Source organism: Choloepus didactylus, chromosome 12 (assembly GCF_015220235.1).
Source record: "Choloepus didactylus isolate mChoDid1 chromosome 12, mChoDid1.pri, whole genome shotgun sequence".
In the NCBI taxonomy this organism is placed as follows: domain Eukaryota; kingdom Metazoa; phylum Chordata; class Mammalia; order Pilosa; family Megalonychidae; genus Choloepus; species Choloepus didactylus.
The window spans coordinates 7,455,770-7,480,009 of record NC_051318.1 but is presented as its reverse complement, the minus strand read 5'-3'; the positions used below and the strand labels follow the sequence as shown (position 1 = coordinate 7,480,009).

At 49.1% G+C, this 24,240-nt stretch overlaps 2 protein-coding genes across 9 annotated transcripts in view; one reads left to right on the top strand and one right to left on the bottom strand.

Annotated features, from left to right (window-relative positions):
* The window catches only part of BRCA2 (BRCA2 DNA repair associated), a 73,634-nt gene extending 71,197 nt beyond the window's left edge, over nucleotides 1-2,437 (top strand). For both annotated transcript variants that reach the window (XM_037799822.1, XM_037799824.1), the window contains exon 27: nucleotides 162-2,437. In XM_037799822.1, the coding sequence (XP_037655750.1) occupies nucleotides 162-812 (651 nt within the window). In that variant the 3' untranslated portion in view covers nucleotides 813-2,437. The remainder of the gene's footprint in view (nucleotides 1-161) is intronic.
* On the bottom strand, nucleotides 2,246-23,524 carry N4BP2L1 (NEDD4 binding protein 2 like 1). 7 transcript variants are annotated; one of them, XM_037799831.1, is made up of 5 exons: nucleotides 22,931-23,524; nucleotides 7,798-7,925; nucleotides 7,480-7,568; nucleotides 5,487-5,681; nucleotides 2,246-4,614 (listed from the first exon to the last, which is right to left on the bottom strand). In XM_037799831.1, the coding sequence occupies exons 1-5, from the start codon at nucleotides 23,104-23,106 to the stop codon at nucleotides 4,390-4,392; spliced, it is 813 nt and encodes a 270-aa protein (XP_037655759.1). In that variant the 5' UTR covers nucleotides 23,107-23,524; the 3' UTR covers nucleotides 2,246-4,389. The 7 variants fall into 7 exon arrangements, with proteins under 7 accessions (XP_037655759.1, XP_037655764.1, XP_037655761.1 ...); XM_037799836.1 differs by having other exon boundaries at nucleotides 5,605-5,681; XM_037799833.1 differs by having other exon boundaries at nucleotides 5,487-5,555.
* Nucleotides 23,525-24,240: the final 716 nt, after the last annotated feature.

The following is a 24,240-nucleotide window of genomic DNA, read 5'->3' as shown; positions in this document are numbered from 1 at the left end:
TACTTCTGGAATAGGAATAATAAATGAGTGTCTCTGAAATCATCTGACCTAACAGAATGTGTGTGTTATGTGTTTAAATATTTTTAATAAAAAGTTAATTTGATTTTGTTTTATATGTTAGTACATAATTATAATAGTCTGCATTTTCATTTTTTTATTAGATGTCTCCTCCTATTAATGACACAAATTATCAAAGTCCTTTATCACTTTGTAAGACAAAAGGGAAGTCTGTTCCTACACCTCTGTCAGCCCAAATGACTTCAAAGTCTTGTAAAGGGGAGAAAGAAATCGATGACTCAAAGAACTGCAAGAAGAGAAGAGCGTTCGATTTCTTGAGTAGACTCCCTCCACCTCCACCTGTTAGTCCGATCTGTACATTTGTTTCTCCAGCTGCACAGAAGGCGTTTCAGCCACCACGGAGTAGTGGCACCAACTATGAAACACCTACTAGGGAAAAAGACTTGAAGTCTCCTCGGATGACTCCATCTCAGAAATTTAGTGAAATCTCTCTTTTGGAAAATGACTCAATAGCTGATGAAGAGCTTGCATTGATAAATACCCAAACCCTTTTGTCTGGTTCAGCAGGAGAAAATCAACTTATTTCTATCAGTGAATCCACAAGGACTGCACCCCCCAGTTCAAAAGATTGTCTCAGACGGAAAAGGCGTTGTGTTGCGTCTGTGACCGCAGAACAGAGTTCCCAGATCGGCACCGAGGAAGGGCAGGCTGCTCTGCAGACCACAAGTACCACAGAAAACGCAGCGAAGGGGCTGCCACGGCAGCAAAAACGGAAACGGGTTGTTGACTGTTAACCTTTCCAGCTGTGAAGCAAGCCCAGTTTCAAACTGCACATCAGCATTTGCATGAGACAAGAAACGAAATAGTTTCAAATGTACCTAAATGTTTCTGTTGCAGGTGTTCTCTGCCTGCTTCTGTATCGGTGTCCTTTTATTGCAGTGGTACACCTTAGAACTGACTTGTACATTTGTTAACTGATAGAGAAAATACAAATCTAACTCTCTAGGACTGGATTTGATCACTGCAAGTATTGCTTTGCAAATGAAGGACACACACCTTTTGCTTTTGGAGTGTGCTGTTGATTAAATGAACCTCCGTTTCTGAGTACATTTTGCCTCACATGGTTCCTTTCAGTGTTAGTTCCTACTTGAGGTTTTTTTTAGGAGTAACACCTGGGAGCCAGCTTCCCTTCGTGCACACGTTCATCCTGCTGTGTCCCCCCCGTTCAATGTCAGGCCAGAGAAGACAGCACAAAGGTGGTGGCTTTTGACCAGTTCTTCATCCTTAAGTCAGCATGACTCTAGGAAAAATAAAACCCTCAATGTAATTCCTTTTTTTTTTAGCGTGATCTCTGAAATTACTCAGTTAAAAATTCAAATACGTTGTCAGAAGCAGATTTTGGAATGGGTTTGAGGTTTTTTGTTTGTTTTAACAAAATGATCATCTGGATTTCAACCTCAGAGAATGTCTTGCTTTCACATTGGTACTGACTCTTCCTGCATTGTCTCGTTTCCTCTTTAGCACTAACAGGACCCCCTTTTAAGCCTAGTTTTCTCTAACCTCCAAGGCAGAAGAAAAAAGTTGAGTTTAAGATGATATTCTCATTGTTTTCTTTGTGTTTAGTAGACAGAAGGGAGCAAGCAGTTCTAACTAGGAGCTAACAGCATGGAGAAGCTTTTAAGTTGGGTCTTTTTAAAATTTATATATAATATCTTGTTTTCAAATCTAGTTATAAACACATTTCAAAACCAAAATAGATCCTTTTAAAAATCAATTTGTTTCCTTCCATAAATGATTAACTGGAATCTCATTTTTCTCTCCTCAAAATCATTAACATAATTGTCTATTCTGCTGCTGTTTTGTTTTTTTTAATTTAAGTAATCTGTAGTCCTATTAATGTGATTTAAGTTTTGTTCACCAAATAATTTGGTCCTAACATCCTAATCACTTTCACGGTGATCCACTCTAAAATAGGGAATAAAACTTGAGTCTCAGGTGAACAAAAAGAATCACAACAATTTCATTTTTTTTTTTTTTTGAATCCTGGAAAAACTGCTATTCCCTCCATTCTCCATTACTGTTCACTGCACACACTCCTTTTTGTAAATTGTAATACATCCAAGTCATGTGAGCAAATATGATGCTTGAATATATATGGATGTTATCCTCCCCCAAAAAATGACCAATTTAATGATTATAAAGTCAACAATGTATGCTGCATAAGAGATAAATGGTAAAAACAATTTATTTATTCAGTAATCACTTAATGAGAGCCTGTTGAATGTACACAGCAATATGCCAGCTCTGTGAATGATGCAAACATCAATAATACATGAAACAGTTCAAGTCAATGTTGGGTGTTCAAAAAAATGTATGAATCAGGAGCCATGGGATTCAAGAGGACAAATAAATCACTTCTCGCTGGGATAAAGTTGGCAGCATTTAATCAATTATTCTTATGCTTCCAAGCCGGTCTTCTAGGAAAAGACAAGGCAGATCAATAGCCTGGGAAACTCTCATTCCGAGCTCTGTGACATTCCAGAGCCCTGCTCCAGGAGCGGGCCTCCCTCAGCGGAGGTGACCCAGCGCGCGCAGAGCCACACGGGCCAGGAGGCTGGGCCCGCCCCTCGGGGCTCTGACACTTCCCTCCTGACCTCGACTGGCCCCGGTCCATACCGAGCTGGCTCCACAGTGACCCTGCCGGCAGGAGGCCTGCGGTGACCGGGCCAAGCCGGAGGAGCCAACCGAGGAGGGCACAACTGTGCTTGGCACCAACAGTTTAGTGGAAACCAGAGTAACACCTTAGGGTGATTCAAATTTACTGTATTTTCATTTTCTCAGCCAAACTGTTACTCAGAGGAGGTACCAGGTGACATAGTGTTCAGGAAGAGCATCACGGCTTGCGTTGCTGGCAGCCACTGAGACGCCCGGTAGAGTACAATATTGTCAGACAATGGAATGTTAAGTAAAAGTCTGAGGTGCACAGTCAAATCATTTATATAAGCAAGTAAAATATAACGTTGCTTTCATCAGTTTATTTTTGAGCCTCCTATTTATAAAGTAGAGGGTCAATAAGTTTTTGATATAGAAAACTTTTCTATATTCTTTGAGATTTAGGTAAATTTTTATATTTTTGGAATTTTAAAAAGCTTAGATTCAGTAGCAAATCTGTAGAAATGCAATACCATATATAATTTTCAATAACTAACAAAGCACCATTATATGAGACACTTAAAATAATACTTCACGGAACTTTAGAAAGCTGTTGGCCATCAGGAACTAAAGCCCAGTACCACATGGTCTTGTCTGTCGTGTCACACCAAATTAATCTGATTGCAACCTGCTGGAATTTGATTTGGATTCATTAATTCGCTATTGGTATAAGGGACACTCCAGAATTATGGTGGAACTTTGTAGTGAATAATGAGATGTAAAACACCAAGACTGATCGACCATCTGTGGGTGAGCACGGCTTTTCACGGATCCTTCTCTGTCTGACATGTTGTGGGATCCTTACAGCCTTGCAGTCCCAAATATTGAGGCTGCCAACTAACTACACACATTTATAGACATAATTTTTTAAATCCCTTAATTATTCCTTTTAAAAAAATAGTGCTTTATGAAGGCAGGCTTGTTTTATTTACACTACTTGAGCAAAAGCCGAAAGTTACTCAGGTTGAAGCCTCTTGAATAAAGTGGAAGTTAAAATACAAGGTGTGACTTCAGATAAGGAGACTGATTTTCCTCGGTAGCTTCTATAGCTATTAAGAAGGTTTTGCCAGACATTTTAAACCGATAACATCATTAAAATAAAGGAATAACTTCCCAGAGTCTACTTGGAAAGACTATTCACTTAGATGTATATTTTCTGGCATATTGGTTTTAAACTCAATATCATCATTAGAGTCACACATCTCACGCTTTTGGCGTCGTAGATATCAAAGCAGCAATGGAACTAAACCTTCCCCGCCCACCACCACTCCACTACCTTTCCAACTTTCCTGAAGGGGATGGATTTCCTGAAAAAAACAAAACAAAAACAAAAACAACATGACTTCAGCGCAAGTGGTACTGAAGTTCATACATAATCTAAACACTTCATTTCCTTTAGGGGCCTATGTGACTAATTGACTGTGTTCCTGGGTATGTTCTGAGGGTTCCATTTCAAATTAATCTCCTCCCTACAGAAACGGACTTTGTTGTATCAGCTCTGCAGAACTCCCAGCATGGACCGTGCAGAACGGAGCCCTCCGACAGGTGCTGCCGGCGCCGATGAAGAGGAGGAGGACCGCTGAGGACCCGCGGGGCTCGGCGACTTACACCGCAATTAGAGCTCGGGCTAAAACTGAACGAAGAATAAATACCAAAACTTTACATAAAACCCGACTTAGGAAAACTGACGCCGCAAGGGCAGGCGCAGCAGCCGGGTGACGCCTCCCGGGTCACAGGGGCCCCCGGGCGGGCCGTGCGCGCTCCTGGCTGCGGCTCCCGCGGCTCGGCCTCTGGGCGCGCAGCACGCTCTGGAAGGTCACGTTGTGCTCGTACCGCTCTTTCATTCGGTGGATCTTTTCCCGGGAGACTCCGTGAATATTTCTTCTACATGGGAAAAAAGGCAACCATTTAGTCCCGGCAGCGGTTGCATCTCACCAGCCCTGCGCTGTCAGACGCCGCGGGCTCCCTCCAGGCCGACGCCGCGCCCGGCTCCCCCAGACCCCTGCGGCAGGCGCGCTGCCGGAGCGCCGGAAAGGCTCCATCTCGGCAAGGCTCCAGTCTGAGACCGTATTTCAGCTCATTTTCTGCCTGTTAACATGCATATATATATCTATCATCGATTTATAACAACCGGTTTTAGAAACTTCTAGATGCTTATTAAAACAAGCTTCTTAAATTCCAGCAGGCGCAAGAATCAGGGAATATGGTAAGTACCAGAGATTCCAGCTATGGAATGGGGTCCACCACCTAGGATTTTTCCGATGGCGGTCGTCCACGGAACCACTTTTATAAACACAATCTGCCTGTGACCTTAAAAATGAACTAAGCTCATTTCTAAAAAGGAAACTCTGGTCCCACTGGTTTCTTTACGTCACTGGCTGCTCACATTGCACATGGTGACCAGCAGCACCCACGCATTCAGTGGACAAGTCAGCGCTAGCTGGACATTTATTGCTTTATCAATCCGAAGCAGCTTCTAGGCTGTAAATGCACCACACGCTGTGCCTGTCAGCGAACGACCGTTATTTATTTAGCCTAAATGCACAAACACCGACATGTACAATCCCATGCAGAGGAAGGTGCTTTTCAATGTTCATTAATGACGAAGCATTTTAGCAGAATGTTAAACGTGTCCTTTTAAAGGATCAAGTCAAGCCAAGACTTAAGATTTAGCATTTAGCATTATATTAGAAAACTGACCCCAAACTAAAGTCTCCACATTAATAATTCCAAAGTTATCAATTTCCAAGAATTACCATTTCTGGCCTGAAAACTACCATGTCCATTTCCAGCCTGAAAAGATTCTTTTGTTCGGTCTGAAATACCTGAAAATAGCAGGATACATAATGAGAAACTAGAAAAACAAAGAAGTACCTTGCTAACTCTTGAACGTTGAATTTCCAGCGAGTGTCAGGTTCTCGGAATATAACTTCATAGTTATTTTCAAGTGCCTGATTTTTCAAAAGTACATAAAACATTGAAGACATGGTATGTATGTTTGGGAATGTTTATGCTGCCATTTAACATTCACTACAAATCTTTTCTAAAATTCCTTTTCTTTTACCAGTAATCCAATGCCTTATTTAATTAAATATAGTTGGTTCATTCCCGCACTTAACTACACTCTGATGTAGATTATGGTTCCCAATGATAGATTTTGGTCAGTTTTATCTAGTATGTAGGAAAATTTTAAAGGTTCTTTGTTTTTAAAACTAGATGGCTGGATTCATTTCAATGTCCTGTCCATGGGTAAGTGAAGTGGACACAACGGCTTCTCAACGGTGTGGTTACCATAGATTTACTTTTGTCAAATGACTTGTCCTGGTCTCCATGCTTGGGTCAGAAAGTGAGTGTGCGATGGGGACATCGCTGATGAAATAAAAGTAAGTTCCACCTACTTTATCTACACACTCGTCCCTCCGAGATTAGCTCTCTCTGCTAGTCAGTACAGTTTGGCCCAGCTCTGTACCCCACCCCCCTTCCCTTGATTGCAGAAAAGTATTACAGTTGTCCAGCTATGCCTTACATTCATAAACTGGCTACTCCTTTTTCATCTCAAATGGTGTTTTCCATTATTACTCCTGTTTATTGTGTTATAAAATACAGAATGAAAAGAGTAACATAAAAAGATTTCTTCTCCCTTCCTTAGATGGACATTTCTACTTGGGGAAGGATTCAAATATTGTATCTGGAAAACACAATTTCTGGGTGCTAATAGCTGTGGATGGCTGAAAAAGACTGTACATATCCAGAAAATAGAAAGTAAAAGGACTTCCCTAAATCAGTTAATCCCTGACTCTTGCCTTATTTCATTTGATGAGTCCTGCCCAGTTCCTTTCTCCTCTGACCGGACTCTGAAGCCCTAAACTGAATAACGAACAGGTGAGCCTCATTCTTGCTTCCTGTCCTCAGAGGCCCACAGTCTGGGCCTTTGTAAAACAGATGGAAGTCCAGCTGGAGAGAGGCACGCTTGGAGTTGTGTGGTTTTGTCCAAAATGTAAAAAAATAAAATTAAAATACAGTGCCACGAGTGCGGTTTCGGCGATATTCATGTCGCAGTTAACTGAGTGGGGATTAAGTGTGACAAAAGCAGACTATGGAGCTGTCCCTCAACTCCCCACCCCACCCCCAGCCCCGTGTGTTTCTGGATCTCTTCTCCTCCCTCCAGCCAATAGTAAATGACTATGTTATTAGCATAAAAGATGAAATAGTCTGAAAAAAAGATCAGACGTATTTCAAAATTTAAAATGCTCATGTTTTATTCATATCACTGCTCTCTGTTACTTCTGACAGTGGAGAGCTATCTTCATACGTGTATTCACGTTGGTATTCTAGCGTCTTGAGAAGGTTACGGTGCTGATCCTAAATCTGTTTTTAAACTAGAAAGTTCTCTCGCGTTGGAATCCCAGGCAGCCACGGAGCCTGGGGCCGAAACCAGCTCCCCCAGGCAGAGTGAGCTGCGGCCCCCGGCGCGCACCTCCCCGCAGCCCCGGGGCCTCCCGCCTGCCCCCACTCAGGGGAGCGAGCAGGACAGAGGCGCTCCGAGAACTGGGGCCGAGGCCCGCTCGCCGAGGACTGTTCGGAAACTGCAGCCCGGGTGGGATCAGCACTCGGCATCTCTCGGCCATTCGACAGCAGAGACCCCGAAAACCAGCGCTGCACCTGCCGCGCGGGAGACGGTGGAAGGAGAGCGGGCCGCGCCGTGCGCCCCTCAGCACCTCCCGCCCGGAGCCCGGGGCGCGTCCCTACCATGGCCGCGTAGGGCTGCATCTCCCAGGCGTGCAGGTTGGTGTTGTCGATGATGATGGGGCTCGCGCCCCCCCGCATGGCGCGCCGCGCTGCAACGCAAGGGGGGCCGTGAGCGCCGCGGACGGGGGCCCCGCGATGCCGCCCCTCCCCGGGCACCTGGCTCCGACCCCGCTACCAGAAGCTCCGGGAGCCCAGCGAGGCTATCAGCCTTCCGCTTGGGGAACAGAACGTTCCTTCCGCAAAGCACACTCTTTCTGCAGCAGCTACATCTATGGATGCGCAGCGGGGCCTCGCGAAGTTTGGGAAGGGGGTCGTCACCTCTTTTCTGATTCCAGTCGTGCGCCTCCTCCAGGAAGTCGGGATTGAACTCATAGGTGCCATCCTCCCGGAAGAAAAAGTCATCCGTGCTGAAAACCAGCGCCCGGGGGAAGTCATGTTGCAACTGTCTGGAAAGTGGGGGGTAAGAGGGAAATTACTCTATTTGCAAAGTCGTGATAGAAATCACTTCCTTCCATCTCCACCATTTATCAGTTTATAATTCTGAGACCACCATCGTTTGAACTGCGGAAATTCTCTTGAAAAGAGAGATGGGTATTGTCTCTAAAAAGAGATAACAGGAGGCCGGAGAGGGCTCCGAGGGCACCGTGTGTGGCGCCAACCCAGGGGATGGACAGGTGCCCCTCGCAGCCCCAGGGCCGAGTGGACAGAAGTCAGAGGCTGCGCCCAAGGCTGGGGACGCGGCTGCCTCCGGGCCCCGGGCCCCGTCACCGTCCTCCTCAGACCAGCCAGAGCCCTCGGGCACCCCCAGGCTGCAGCCCTTCCCTGCACCCCTAAACTCTTACCTGTCCTGGGTCCCATTTCCTTGGAGCTCTGTGAGGACACCTCTGAGAATCGAGTTTGCTCTGAGGTGTGAAGTGTAGAGAAGGGTGGCGTGGGCATGTCACCCCATTAGGCAACAAGTTTACAACCAAATGACAAGGGCACCCCGGGAGAAGGAAAGAGACGACCCACCAGTCCCCAGGCCCTCCTAAACCTCCCTCGCTCCGCTGTACAGTATGAAATGTTTTGGAAAAAAGAAAAGCCATGATGTAGTACTCTTTTTAGAGAAAAATAAAAGTAAAAAGTAATAATAGTAGTGCTGCACAAAACTTCACAGAGACGACATTTCCACTTGAAGCCTCCTCCAGACCAGGTTTTGGCAGGAGGTGGGTCTGATGCGAGGCGCAAACAGGAGATTCCACCTGTCTCTCTGGGTTTGAGCATGACCTGCTAACAGGAAAACATCTTGTGCAGCCTGACACATCACCGTGTTTCTTCCCTTTTCCTACAGCGCCTGCTAGCGTAATTCTAGGTTCAAAACCAATTCAACAGGCAAAGAGAATACATGGCCCCGTGGCCGTGCTCGGGATAAAAAGAGACTTGAAAGTTGGGGAATGACAAGGGCAGGAAATGCAAAGAGAAAGCAGAGCTGTTCGGCTCATTTTTTCCTCATTCTTGTCTATCAAGAAGAATAATCTTTAATTAGGAAAGAACAGATTAAACCTAGTTAAGGCCCCGAGCCCTGGGTGACACGGGAGCCCCTAAGTTGCTCTGCACACCTGAGTTTGGGCTTCCACTCAGTCACGTCACCTCCTGAGCTTCTGTTTTCTGACCTGGAAACGCAGGTAATCCCCACCCCCGAAGCAGGTCTTCTGGAAGCGTCCACAGGAGGTGGGATTTGGGAAAACATTTTGTAACTGACAGGGCACTTCATTTCACCAATGTAAAGCACTGGTGTTTTTATGACTAAGAAAAACAAATGAGGTCAAATTTGCCAACCCGGCTGTTGACACACCATGGTAATAAGTCCACTGGAGTTCGTATGTTGAGCAAGAGCTGAGGAATTGCAGTGAAAATCAGAGGTCTGCAAGACCAAAATAAAGCAAATGCCTCTATTTTCAAAAATGACTTAAAACATACACTTAAAAACAGTGAACAAACCGATCAAAATTCTTCAGGTTTGACTGCATTAAAAAGGAGGCAGCAGAGAGCGCTGTAAAAGTATTCTAAATGAAATATTTTCTTTTTCGATGGGTTATGATGGTAGACGGGGAGATTTAAACAGCAGTCTGCCAGTCTCTCTGACAGCCTTGGGGGGAGCGTGGGCAGTAGATAATGTATTTTAATGCCCAAAGAAAGCGAGTTAATTACCCACTCACCAACCTGGATGAAGCGTGGAGCGGGTGCCTGGCACTGTGGGACGCTTTATGGTCCAGTAAGGAAATAAAGCGGCTGCTTCCGGGAACCACAGCCGCCTGGGTCAGGCCTGCCCCGGGCAGCCAGCCGAGGGCAAAGAAGAGCCCAGAACACAGGTCGGAGGGACAAGCTCGGTCCGGGCGGGCAGCCCTGGGAGGCAGGTGGCCCTGTCCCTTGAGGGGGACAGTTCTGAGCCGAGCAGTGGCAACGAGAGATGAGGGGACAGGCTGCAGGGACTTCCAAGCTGGGGGCGTAGGGGAAAACAGGCAGGAAGGGGCCAAAGTGGCGACTCACATCCGAAACCCCAGTTCTGAGCACCCCGCAGTTCAAGGAGCAAGGTGGCTGGCAGGGACTGTCCTCCGAAGAGCAGCCAGGTAGCTGCAGGGTCCTCAGGCCACGGAAGTGACAGCAGAGGAGCAGGGTCTTCAAGGGACGCCGCAGGGCGACGCACAAAGGGACTCTGGTTGTCCCCACCATGTGGCAGGGGGACAGGTCAGCACGTGGGGGCCTTGGCAGGAGGGTCTACTGGGCTAGCCCGGGGCCCCCACAGCGGACACCCTAGGGACTGCGGGGTCTGGGGGGCCTTCCTCACCACGGCCTGGCCCCAATGACCCCGGGCCATGGGGGTTCCCCAGGGCCGGGTTTTGAGTCTCTGGGGTGACCACTGCAGGGCACGGAGATGGCCTGGGCCCCCCGAGTAGGGCAGGAGGGCAGGGGACGTGGGGCTGCGTCACACCCACCATGGATGCAGACAGAGATGGAGGAGAGAAGCATCCGGAGGACACACAAATCCTCTCCGTGCCCATCCCAGTGACTCTAAGGGCTCACTGGAAAGGCCAAATCCTACGTCTGAACCTTGGCCTCCATCGCAATCAATTACAGACACCTCAGAAAATCTGAGGGCAGCCCTAGAAGCACTTCAGCTGTGCATATTATACATAAATATTTTAACTTTTATAGTTTCTAAATTATTTTCATCAATATTATCTACTCTAAATAATAAACATTACATTCACTTTATTCCTAAACCTTTGTCAAGCATCTCCTAAGAATGAGAACATTCGCCTACATAACCATATTTTCATGCCTTTAAAAATTAATATTAATTCACAGTACCTAGTAATGGATTTTTAAACTAAAAAAAGTTTCATTCCCCTGACAGTGCCCAAAGTATCTTTTATAGGTTCAGATATTGCATTTGGTTATTAGTCTCTTTAGTCCCTTTAATCTCCAGCTGTCTGCTTGCCCTTTTGTGTTTTCTCTGCTCCCTTTTTGAAGCATCCTTATCAGTTGGCTTGAGAAGACCCCAAATTCTGAGTTGACAGACTGTCTCATGATGAGATCCAGGTTAAACGTTTTTGGAAGAAAAGTACAAAGGTGATGTTTGTGTTCCTTTGATTGCACATGACAGTTTGCTCCCATGATGCTAAGTCTGACCATTGGGCTCACAGGGGTGTCAGCCAGCTCTGTCACACTGCACGCTCCCTCCTGTGTGATCTTAAGTCACATGGGGGGGGGGGGTCTGAGAGCTCACAAAGACCCTGCTCCCCAGCACCCTCTCCTCAGTGCCGTCATTGCTGATCACTGCCCAAACCGAACATTACACTGGTCATTGCAGAGTCTTGGTTTTCTAATTCTGTAACTTCTCCATTTATTAGGTGGCATTGTCTTGTAAGGAAGAGCTTTCTTTCTCCCTCCTTTTTTATAATCCTTGTGATCATTGTTCTTTATGAAGCTCAAATTGTCCCACATTTGGCTAGTCAGTACCCCTCAAGCTGGCTCCTGTGTCTTTGTCTACAGAAACCTTACAAATACTGTTTTTCCTTTCTAATTAGGAAAGAAATGCATATTCACTGCAGAAAATTTTGAAGCAGAAAAATACAAAAAAGGAGAGGTTTCTATATTCTCCCATCTAAAAACATCATTTTGGTCTTCGGTCTTCAAGGATTTTTTTATGTGTATCTACCATTTGTTTTGGTTTCGCCTGTTTTGTTACATAAAAACAGGAATCTAGTGTACACAGCATCCCGAGTTTTCACCAAACTCTTTTTCATTGAAAATTATTTCCCACCTCATGAAACATTCTTTCATGACACTATGTTCAATGATTATAATGTGCTCATTCATAGGGACGTGTCATAATTTAGTTAACCCGTGCTCTGTGGTTGGGTAATTCGTTTGTTCCCAACTTCTCTGATTACCAACCAGCAAGATTAATATTTCTTCTTGCATGTGCTAGTCATTTCTAGATATTCTTTTACGAACTTCATCTGCTTGAGAATAAAATCTTTTTGGCAGGTTTATCTCCTTTTTATTGAATATATTAATTTCTTATTGAGTACATCAGTTACTTTTTAATTTTGTTTATAATAATCCCAAACATATAAAAGATTAATTTTTAAAAATGTTGTGTAGTCACATATATCCATCTTTTATCTTTTATTTTCAGCCTTTGATGATACATTTAGATTATGTAAATATTCATCTATGTTCTATTATATTTTAGTCCTCAATCCATCTAAAATTTAATTTTTATATATGGCATTAGTTAAGAATTTCCACAGGGTATCCTGGTTATCCTAAAACCACTTGAGTAATTCATCTGTTGCCATTGTTCTGAAATGCTTTTTTTATATACTCAATGATTACAAGTAATTAGTCCTGTTATTGGGCTTTCTATTTTCTTCCACTAAGCTTGATGTCTAAGAGGTTCTTCATTATCTTCCTTTTTAACATTTTCTTGATTAAGTAGTTGAAAAGCTTTCCTTTATAAAATTTAACTTTTAATGTCCTTTCTTACCTTATTTTGTTGGCTAGACATTTTAAACAATGTAAAATAAAAAGATACCCCCTTCTTGGTGTCTTTGAGTCTTCTTATAGTTGGCTGGAGCAGTTTTTCCAATAAATTTTCTTTCTTTTTTTTTTTCTCAAGAGTGCTGAGCTCTATGCCAAGACTTCGGCATACATTCTCTCTCCTTCACCTTTATAGTAATTTCATGGCATAAATAATATTTTCCTCAGTTTATAGATAAGGAAACTAGGGCTTCAAGAGGTTAGCCGACTTGCCCAGGTCTACACAGGTGGTAGAATTTTGCGCCCATCTATACAGATCCGGGGCACGTGGCATCATAACTGTGAGTTCTTTCGCGTCCGAGGAGGCCCTTCTGCTGTCCCCACACAGCAGCTGCTCGGTTGGACGAGAATCACTGGATTACATCCTTTTTCCCACAGGCATTTATAGTTCAAATTGGTTTCACTAGAAGTGGGTTCATCTGCATTTAACAGAAAACCCAAATAACAGTGCTTTAAATAAAATGAGTAGTTCATACCTCACACGTAGAAAAAAACCCAGAAGTACAAATCCAGGGCCCGGGTGGCGACTCTGAGGTCAGCGTGGACCCAAGAGTTTTCCATCTTTTCTCACCAGTGGCTTCCATTCCTCAGGGGGCCTCCTAGTGGGCACATGGTGCCACTGCAGCTCCAGCCCTCGCATCTGTATTCTAGAAAAGCACAGGCTTCCGAAGCAGCAAGAGAGCCCTGAAAACACCGTTTCACACTTGGGCACAATCCGCCCCCAACAAAACAGAGTTGCTAAGGAGGAAGGGGTAGTTAATTAATAGCATTTGCATCAGCCTTATCAGGATATCTAGGTATTGGACATTATTTAATCACTTTTGCTTACTATCTTTTTATAGACTTAGGTCTTAAACCTAAGAAGTCTGTTTTGTTATATCTGCAATTGTTGTTTTGAGTTATTTATTGTGGTTATAGCTGGTTATATTTATTCTTGCATCTTCAATTACCGTTTGATTTTGTTGTGATTCTGCTCATCTCTATTTCTGATGGACTTTAAAATTCCAACATTTACTTTAGATGTCTTTAACTATATCTTTCATTTATCTCCTTTTTAATATTTTTCTGCTTCTTAGCCAATTCCCTTTATATTTCAGACTCCATGTCATCTTTCTTTTATCTTATAGGAATTTTTGAGGAAAAAAATTTAAATATAGAAAGGTGTGCTGGTTTGGATACATCATGTCCTCCAAAATGCCATGTTCTTTAATTCAGTCTTGTGGGGGCAGACATATTAGTGTTGATTAGGTTGGAATCCTTTGATTGTTTCCGTGGAGATATGACTCAATCAGTTGTGAGTGAAACATCTGACGGAATAATTTCCATGGAAGTGTGGACCCTGCCCATTTAGGGTGGGTCTTGATTTAATTTCTGGAGTCCTACAAAATATCTCATAAACAGAACCTCAGAGCGTCAGCCAAGAGAGACATTTTAAAGATGGCCATTGAAAGTAGACTTTTGCTACTCCAGAGTTTGCCCAGAAGAAACTAAGAGAACACCCCCAGACGCCTAGAGGGAGATGTCCTGGGAGGGCGCCATTTTGAAACACAACCTGGGAGCAAGCAGACACCAGGCACGTGCCTTCCCAGCTAACAGAGGTTTTCCAGATGCCATTGGCCTTTGGTGAAGGTACCCTACTGTTGATGCCTTACCTTGGACACTTAATGGCCTTAAGACTGTAACTTTGTAACCAAATAAACCACCTTTAAAAAAGCCAATCCATTTCTGGTGTTTTGCAAAACAGCAGCATTAGGAAACCAGAACGAAAGGCAAAAGGAATATATAACAAACACCTGCTTCCCCACCATCTGGAGCCAACTGGCTGAAAAATCCTACCAGCCCCAGCCCTAACCCTGGCACTCCCAGACCCCCTCACTACGCTGCTTTTCCTTCCTCCACAGCACCTCTTGCCCACCACCACATATAATCTCCATAGTTTTATAGCTGTCTCCCTACCTCTGGCCTCCAAGGTCCATGAGGGCAGGATCTTAGTCTGTTTTGTTCACTGCTAAATCCCAAATACCCATGACACTGCCCATAACTTGGTAGGCCCTCAAATATTTGCTGAATGAATAAATGAGAGACCATCCTATTTTTCAGATCTCTTCTTGTTGCTATATAGACTCAACCCATTCCTTTAACCTCTATGGAATACTCTGTCATCAGTATAATAATAAAAATAGCTAGCATTTATTAAGTGCTTACTGTGTGCCAAGCATGACTTTAGTGCTTTTACACTTGCCCTAGACTGCTCAGATAAACCTGAGAGGTAAGAGCTGTTATTCGTCCCCATTTTACAGGTGAGGACACTGAGACCAGTAGGTGAGACAGCTGGATGATACCTGGGCCCCGGGCCCCAGAGCCACACACCAAACCTCTATTGAGGGCCATAAAAGGGACAAACCACATCTATTTGTCCTTTTCCCTATTTGGCAACCATCATTTATCTTTTTCCCTAGTCACATTAGTTGTCTGCTGTTTTCCTTATCATGAGCAAATTCTGGTGGACACCATGTGTCACATGTGGGAAGTTCCCCCAGGGACGTGGGGGCACAGCAGGGAACCCTTTTATCCGGGGGGTGGGGGAGCACAGAGCAGAACAGATGCTGTCTGAAATGTCCCCCTTCCCTTCAGAAATGTTTTCTTTCTGTGCTGTAGTGTCTAGGGTCCGTGAGGACAGGGATTTTTGTCCTTTTGCGCGCTGCTCAGTCGCAAGCCCCTGGAAGGCAGCCAGGCCCCGGAAATCCTCATAAACACGCGGAGACTGCCTGGCTCCGGGTGCTCAGCTCTGTCGCCTTCTGTTTACAAGCTCTTCCAGGGGGGCCCCAGGTGGAGAGGAGACTTTCTCTTTTTCTCATCCTTGTACACTGAGAACTCCACACCAATCTCAGCTTGACCCCCGAAAAGGCCTGGGAAGGGGGTTCTTGGGCTCCGGGCCTTCCTCAGGTGCTGCTTCAATTCCCGGGCGCCTTTCCCTGCAAGCTCCGAGCTCAGAGGGAGACGCGGGCGGGGCAGGGGCCAGGCTGGGTCCGGGGACGGGACTCGGGGTCCGCAGCCCGGGGACACCGACAGCCGGGGAGGGGCCCAGCCTGTCCCCCGCCCGCTCCTCCTCTGGGGACGGCGCAGCTGGAGGCCCCAGCAGGCACGTGGGGGGCCCTGCCCGGTCCCCGGGGCCAGCTCGGGAGGCGCAGCTGCGGCCCCTCAGGACCGGCCTTCCCCGCTGTGTACTCCCAGACGCCGCAGAGGAGGACAGTGGCCCCGGGGGAGACCAGGCTGCAGAGACGGAAGCGTCTGAACTTGGTGCCGACTCCCTGGTCCCCTCTGGGCGTAACTGCTGAGCACAGGGGCCGGCACACCCGTGTCCCACGTAAGGACAGTCGTCGTCTTCTTGTGCACTGAACAGAGGACACTCCGGGCTCCACTCCTGCCTGACCGTCTGTCTCTTCTCCACGTCCCGCTGGTTCCTCCGCGCGTCTCCGCACGGGGACAGTCGCTCTCCTGGTGGGTTTGTTTCTCCGCAGGCGCCAGAGCCGGGCAGACGCGGACGTGTGGCCCCAGGCAGCTCCGCGTCGCTTCCAGGGGACCCCGCGCGGCCAGGCCCCGTTGGGGCGCACAGAGCCCAGCCCAGGGCGGCGAGGAGGCCCGGCCTCGGGCGGTGCCCGGCGGGGAGGAAACGTCCAGGGACGCGCGGGGAAAGGGGGGAGGCACCGCCTTAGGGCAGAGCGGGCGCCTCCGGGACGCACCTTCCCGGACCTCAAACCCTGTGGGAAAAGAACGGGGAGAGCACCCAGGTCCAAGTCGCCCTCCCCAGGGTCCCATAAAAAGCGGGTGGAGGCGCCTCTGTCCATGAACACCCCCTGGGAAAGCCCTCCGGGTGGGGGGAGCCCCGGGGACTCGGAACCAACCGCGGGTGACCCTCGCCCCCTGGCGTCCCCGTCTCTACACTGGAACAGCCACCCCGCGGGGCCCGGGAAGACCCCATGCGCCGCCCGGGCCGGCAGGCAGGCGTCCCTCCCTCTTCCCACGCCCGCCCTGATGGAGACGGGGAGCCCCTCCCCAAGCCACATGCGAGACCCAGAAGGGACCCGATGAAGGAACGATTAGAAATTGGCCTCGGTTTTTCTTTAAGCACTCTGTTCTCAATCCCACTGAGCCTACCATCTTAGGTAACTTCAATCGATGGGAGACTCTCACTGGGCCCACCCAGCGTCTGAAGGGGCCCCCTGCAGAGAAGAGGGACCGAGAGGCCCAGAAGCCGGGCGTCGTGCTGAGCTACAGCACCCATCAGAGGAGGAAGAGACTGGAGACGCCCTTGGGAGCCGGTGTTGGCTGCATCTCCACAGCAAGTGATACTCAGGGTAAGCGCATTAAAAAATCCAAACCTCATCCCCAACTGGCCTCAACGGTGCCATGTTAACAGACTATAAATTCCCTGGTGAGTATTTTTTGATACTGGGAGAAACACATCTCTAATACTGACAAGTGGCTTCCTTCCCCTGACAGTTGAAACCCAGGCTGACGAGGGCCCCGATGTGGCTGTCATCACCCCGGGGACGAAGCCCAGCCTCGCCCGCTGTCACTAGGGTGCTCCCGTGAGCTCCGGGCGGGAAGTCAGGACTCAGCCCTGGGCCCCTGACCAAGATGCTCAGCTTCTCAGAGTTCAATGTCTTAGGAACTTCCTGCCTCTCTCCTGAGCTTCTCCCGTGAAAACACTCTTCCCCTTTCTTCCTCCATTCCCACCTCTCAAATCATGACCCACACCTGCAGTTACTGTTGCCTCATTGAGCAAAGTCTTCTGCTCCTTGAGCAGCTCCAGGACATCCGGAATCTCCTTCCAGGTGGGCGCATCTCCTGACTGAGGGACTATAAACACATGCTGCCCTGGGCGTTCCTACTCTGTGAAAACAAACAGCATTCCCAATCCTCACACATCCCAACTTCCAGAGAGAGGGATTCCAAGGACTCTCCGTGGTGGGGAGAGGAGATTCAGGACTCACCCAGGAAAATCATTAAAAACATATAAAGGTAATGGTGGTTCTCCAAGCTAACCCAAGTAAAGATCTGGGATGCCTGCCTGAGACTCCATGGTGATAGGCACAGATCTGCAAGCTTTCTGTTTTGACCCTGCTTTTATCTGTGCAAGGCTTGGCCTCATAAGTGCAAACACTGAGGTCCATCCAGGTCAGCAGGCTGGGAGCAGAGGACACCTTGGCATCTAACGACTCACCCGTGAGCTAGCCTGACTGGTCCCCTGTTCTCACTGCCTCCCAGAGGTCCCTGTGTTTATTTGGCTGAAAAGTGTACCTTTGTCCCCTGTCTCTGTCTTATTGTTGCATCACATCCAGCCAGGAAAGTTCTGGTGCCAAGAAATAATGGAAAAGTATTTCTCCTGACAGAAAATTCCACATTATCTGGAGACGTGAATGAGGAGAAAAGACAGGTGTCAGCAAGTGTGCCGGTTTGAATGTATTATGTCCCCCAGAAAAAGCCATATTCTTTGATGCAATCTTGTGGGGCAGACATAATAGTGGGGATTAAGTTGGAATGTTTGGATTCGGAGATACGTGCCACCCAACTGTAGATGATAACTGAGGGGATATTTCCATGGAGGTGTGGCCCCGCCCATTCGGGGTGGGCCTTGATCAGTGGAGCCATATAAATGTGCTGACTCAAAAAGACTGAACGGATTGCAGCTGTGATGGTTTGAAGAGGAGCAAGCTTGCTAGAGAGGAATGTCCTGGGAGAAAGCCATTTTGAAACTAGAACTTTGGAGCAGATGCCAGCCACGTGCCTTCCCAGCTAACAGAGGTTTTCCGGATGCCATCTGCCATCCTCCAGTGAAGGTACCTGATTACTGATGTGTTACCTTGGACATTTTATGGCCTTAAGACTGTAACTGTGTAGCCAAATAAACCCCCTTTTTATAAAAGCCAATCCATCTCTGGTGTTTTGCATTCTGCAGCATTAGCAAACTAGAACAGCAAGCATCCTTTGAGCTTAGGTGACTCCACATAGAAACCAGCTGTGACTGCGCCAAAGGAACGAGCAGATTACGCAGGATGCACCATGTACCACAGAGAGGCTCTCAGACTTTGCTTTGATTGATACATAAGATCCAAAAGTAGTCCAGGGACTGATGTAAAGTGGAAACATAATTTTTCAAATAAGGCCATGAAAGAAAGGAGGACAGAGAGACCACCTTCTACTGCTGCCATTTCATCTCATCTCCCAGGGACATTTCGACACACACACACAAAGCGGAAAGCACAGCGGTAAAGGCATCGTCCACAGGTGCACTCACAGAGGTAGGTGGGAAGGGCGGGTGCAGGTCCAGGTGGGTGTGTCAGTTCAGCTGTGGGAAAAGAGACAGTTCTAGATCATCTGCTGAGTGAAAAGGTATTGGGATTGGAATCTTGTTTCTTCTGACAACAAATCTCGACTACTTTATCTCATTTCCCATAGCTTTGTCTAGCATTTTCCGTAATCTGGCCCTGGGCTTACCTAGTTGATGAGTCACGATAGAAACCTTCCATGAGTCAAGCCATGTTCCCCACTAGCCTGGAACCCCAGATCTTCCCCACCTCCACCTCCACCGCCCTACTCATGTGGTTCTTCTCTTTCCTCTGCTCAGCCACATCCTCCCCATCTCCAAAGCCAGCTCAAGGGCCATCCCGCATGGAGGAGACCGTCCCTTCCCTGATAGCCTTAGTGCCCCCACTGACGCCCTGGCCTTGGACACCAGCAGCCCCTAGATGCTCGTCACCACTAGACCTCACTGACCTACAGGAGCACAATCATTGTGGTTTATCCATTTTAGTCTTGAGGAGGCGCCGTCTCTTAAACTGTTTGGTATAGACTCACTAAGTGGGGGCTCACAGGCTGCTAAGCACCCCGTGCATACTGTAACTGTCGGTCTGTGAGTACTAACTAACCCTGGTGTGCTCCATGGTCCCTTCTCACGTTCTCATAGGGTCAGTGTTGACCATAGTATCTTGAATCCTCATAATAAACTAATGGGATAGTAGTGCCATTTTTACAAAAAAGAACCTTAGGGTGTTGGAGAATTAAGTAACTTATGCTAATTCATATGCTAATTAATAAAATAAAAATTTAATAGGTAATTAAAAAATCAATTCCCTCATGATAAAAGAGATTCCTAGTAAATGTCCAACTGAGAATAAACCTAGGAAAGTCGGTTTCTATAGAAAATGACATGTATTTCATTATTTAATAAATGCTTTGTTGCATGATCTGGGTCTATGTAGCCACGTCATTTATTAAAACTATTTAATAGTCTCTTTATTTTCACTTTTAAAAAGTTAACAATATAATTTGTTGTAAAAAAAAATTAGAGAATAAATCGGGGGGAAAACAAATCCCAGCCCCACTTCCTAATGTCAACAACTATCTATCTTTCCATATATTTTTCTGTGAATGTATGTAGACCTCTATCTTTGACAAAAAAAAATGGGATTTTTGTTTATATATATGTAGCTTTGTTAACAGCCTTTTTCAGTTAATGGAGTGGGGGGTGGGGAGGTGAGTATATTTGAGTGTCACATACACCGTTACGTCACCAGTAACAACTGCCAGACTTACAAATCAGTCCTCTCTTTTTGTATATTTCAGTTGGTTCACACTTTTTCCATCAAATATAAAACTCTGTGAGAACATCCCTTTACAAGCAGCTGCCCGATTACTCCCTTAGGAGAATTCCCAGAAACAGAACTTCCAGGTCAAATGGTTAAGCACCTATTAGATGACTGGTGATAAAACAGATTTAAGGGACACCTTACTTCTAGCACTATGATCTGCTTAAGAATTTTTAAAACCCGATAAAACAAAACTTTAACTTAAAAAAAAAAATAAATCCAAATAATTTAAATAGAGGTTTCCATATTCTGGTCACTTCAAACTATGAAACCATTCAGGTTAAAAGCACAGAAATCCAACGGTGATTTGGAAGACAAGACATATTCTAATTTCCAGAAAAAAATTTTATTAGTTGATCAAATGAGAAATAAAGGTTAAGCAGAAACAAGATGAGCAAGCATTTGTAAAAGCCAATTACCTCCAATTTTTAAAGAACTAGTATTTATTTTCCTGATTCAGTAAGTACATGCTCATTATAGAAAATGTGGAAATACAGAGAAAATAAAGAAAATATTAATTTCCCTGAATCCAACAATAATAAGCTAACTTGGAGTTTACTACTGGCTGCACCTGAGCATTTCAAACAACGGGCGCCAGTTCCCTGAGTCCACAGCCCCGGGCTTCAGCGTCTCATCCTCAACGAGGGCCTCCCGCTTGGTCCTCTCCCTCCTTCCCAGACATATGAATGCACAACCCGCCCAAACAGTGCCCAGTCCCCCTCCCCGGAACCGCCGAGGCGCACCTTCCAGGCCGAAATCCCGAAGTTCAGCTGCCTCCTGCTTGGAGCCAAGGCTTCTCCCCATGGACACGCTGGGGATTTATCTCAGCCCATCAACATCCTGAGCGTTATCTCCTACCTCTTAAAATTTATACAGCGCTTTGAAGTTTAAAGTTATTTCACACACACCCCATTTCGCAGGAGGGAAACTGAGGCACAGGGGGGTTGCGTGCAGACCAGAGCTAGGGAGTGGCAGGCCGGGAAGCCGCCACTGGCTGGGGTCAGAGCTCCTCAGCAAACACTACTAAGGCTGACGACTGCAATGGAGCCAGAGGATCCCCGGTCCGCCTCTAACCTAATCCCCGCCGACTACCCACACGGGAGAATATTTGGTTTGGGTGATGGCTCAAAGTAGCAGCTAGTTAGTGAGGAAGCCGATCTGAAGCCGCCACCCTCAGACCCAGGCCGGAGCTCTCTCCAGCTGTCCCTGGAGATGTCCTTAAAGCGCTGGTCTCTCATCTGGCGTCTCCCGCTTGGCCGGATGTCAACCAGGTTTAAAATCCTAAAAGTGTAGGACATCAGGGGGACGGGCCCCCGCAGAACACCCGGGCCAGCCCGCTGGCTCTGCAGAGGACGTGCTGTGGCCCGGGCAGGGGGCAGAGCCCAGGCCGTCGAGGTTCAGGTCTGTGGCCGCGCGCTCGTGACACGACTTCCCTTCCGCAGAGGCAGAAGCAGAAGCCCAAACAGGGGATGTTGACTTGCTTCTCTGAGACTCAGCCTGTGACAAGCCACAGGTCAGCAAAGAGTGAAACTAAACCGGAGATGACTTTCAGAAGATACCTGGTTGGTAAAGACTGCCAGGACTGTATCACAAAATAACCAAGTCCTTCTGGTTTCCAGGCGCTCCCCCGCCCCCACGCCCCGCCAGGGAGAGCGCCTATGGGGTGCAGCAGGTCCCTCTTCAACGCACCCGTTCTTGCACCTGTGGCAGTGTGGCAAGAGTCTATTGCTGGAGACTTCTCCACAAATCAGCCCGGAATCCTAACCAACACTGGGCGCCCAGGAGCGGCGCCGCCACGGGGCCCGCACGCTGCAGCCCCTGCGCCGGGCGCCTCGTCCCGCCGCCGGCCAGCCCCGCACGTGCTCCACGGCGCGCTCCTCTCCCGCGGGCGCGCGGGTCTCCGGCTGCTCCTCTCCCCGCCAGGCGGGCCGCGCGCGGAGGCCGGGGGCCGCTTCTCTGGGCATCCACTGTGGGCCGGAGGGCGCTCGGCGGAGTAACGCACGGCCCCGACCTTCCAGAAACGCACAGGAGGCTCAAGAAACCCAGGCGCCGCAGCAGGCGCCGTCACCGAAGGTAAACGGAGACCCCAGGAGCCCGGGGACGCATTTCCTGGCGGATCGGGGCAGCTCCCAGGTGCCTGCTGGTGGCGGCGGCGTCACAGAAGCGAGGAGAGGAACACAGGGTCCAAGCGCTGGGGCGCGAGGCGGACAGCGAGGGGAGCGCGGGCGGAGCGCGGGGCGCCGAGGGGGGACCTGCGGCCACGCCACCCGGGGCCCGCGGGCGGGCGCTCGCGCGGAGCTCCGGGCCCGCGCCCCGCGTGGCCGCCGCCGGCCAAGCGCCAGAGGGGGGCCCCGCCCTCGCCTGTCCCAGCGGGCCGCCAGCTCCCGCTGCCCCCGCGCCGCCCCGCGCCTCGGCCCCCGTGGGAGACCGCCTGTGGACGCGCCGTGACGGGCGCTGCGGTGGCCGCCGGCCTGGGCGGAGGAAGAGCGCCTGGGCCTCCCCGCCCCGGGCTGGGGGCAGCCGCCGCCCGGGCCCTCGGCTGGCGGGCCCTGCGCCGGGGTCGACCTCTGGGGCTGGCGCGGCGCGCGGCGCCGAGGTCCGTCCTCCCGCGAGGCGCGGCCCGGAGCCCCCAGGCCGGTGGTCCCCGTGCCCCCGGGCCCCGCGCGCCGGCGGCCGCAGGCGACAGGGGCCGGGCGGGCCGCGGTCATTACCTGGCCAGCGTGGTCTTCCCCGAGCCCGGGAGGCCGCGCAGGAGGTAGAGGCGCTTCCTGCAGCCGTGGCGGCGTGCGGGAGGCCCGCGCGCGGGAGGTGGCGGCGCCTGGGGCGGCGGCGGCGGCGGCGGCCCGAGGCTCAGCCTCCCGAAGGAGCGGAGCAGACCGTCCTCCATGGGGAGGGGGCGGCCGCGCGGGCCCGGGCTCCCTGGGCTGGAGTCTGGGGCTGGGCCAAGGCGGTTGTTTTTGTGGCTCCGCGGCCATGTGATGGAGCGGGGGGCGGGCGCTGCGGCCCAGCCCCTCCTTCCCGGCCACCGGCCCCGCCGCCTGGGAGGGGTCCCCACCTGCGCCGCCGCGGGGCCGCGAGACCCGACGGGGGGCCCGGGGGACTCCCCCCGCCGCCCGGGCGCCAGGACCCGCGCCACGGCCGCCTCGGCCTCGGGAGTGCAATGCTGTCGGTTGACACCGAGAGGCCGTGAAAAGCCTTTTGAGTTGTGACAGGAAAGGCCAGTGTCGCCCCCAGTCCGCGAGCACCCGAACCCGGCTGGTGCCCCAAGGCCCGACCCCACTCCCAGAGCTTGTCTTTTCTAATCTCTCGCTAAAACTTGCCGTCAGAAATGTTCCTAGAAAGCTTCGTTGCCTCCACACAGCTTCAGGTCTCCTCTTCCTCCCGGAATCTCGGAGGCGCCGGGACCAGCCCCCCGGAATCGCTCCGTTTCCCGGGGCCCTGAGAGGAGCCCGGAACCAAGTTCCAAGTGAGCTGGTCACAGAGACTCGACAATGTGTCACACTCGGGAGTGTGGCAGGGTGATCCTGTTTTCTGAACCAAGATTCGAAATGCTTGGGTTGGAAGAGAGAATATTCAAAATTGACGCCATCCTGGAAAATCCAAGCTTTGCTTTTGGCCTTGGCTATAATTCTTGGAAAGTAAACAGAGTTTGTTTCTGGCAGCTGAGAATGAAGATCATAGAAAGCACCTTCCTTCTAAAACAAAATCCTGAGACAATAGCTTTAGGAAGGGGTAGCCCAGTAGGGAGGCTCCTCTCGGGTTCCCCTCTCCACGGGGAGGGGGCTGCTCTCCCTGGGACTCCCCGTCCCACTGGAAAGGGGAGGGAAGGGAGCTTTCTTGATTCCTCTTAGCATGACTGAGGAATGAGGGAATTTCAAAAAGCTTCTACAGGCATTGGGAAAACCACAGGGAACAGAGACCACCCGTGAGTCCTAAAAACAGGTGCTCAGAGCATGTATCCCACACACTTAGAGGTGCCCTGGCCCGGCCTCCTTTGCACTCCAGGGCTGGTGTCCACTCT

Excerpts from the sequence above, each read along its gene's own strand:
- N4BP2L1 (XM_037799831.1), bottom strand. The coding sequence starts at position 23,106 with ATGGAGGACGGTCTGCTCCGCTCCTTCGGGAGGCTGAGCCTCGGGCCG. Across the intron at positions 5,682-7,479 it reads TGCAGCCCTACGCGGCCATG|GCACTTGAAAATAACTATGA; the intron begins GTAGGGACGCGC and ends TTGAAAAATCAG. Across the intron at positions 4,615-5,486 it reads TAGTTTTCAGGCCAGAAATG|AAGAAATATTCACGGAGTCT; the intron begins GTAATTCTTGGA and ends TTTCCCATGTAG.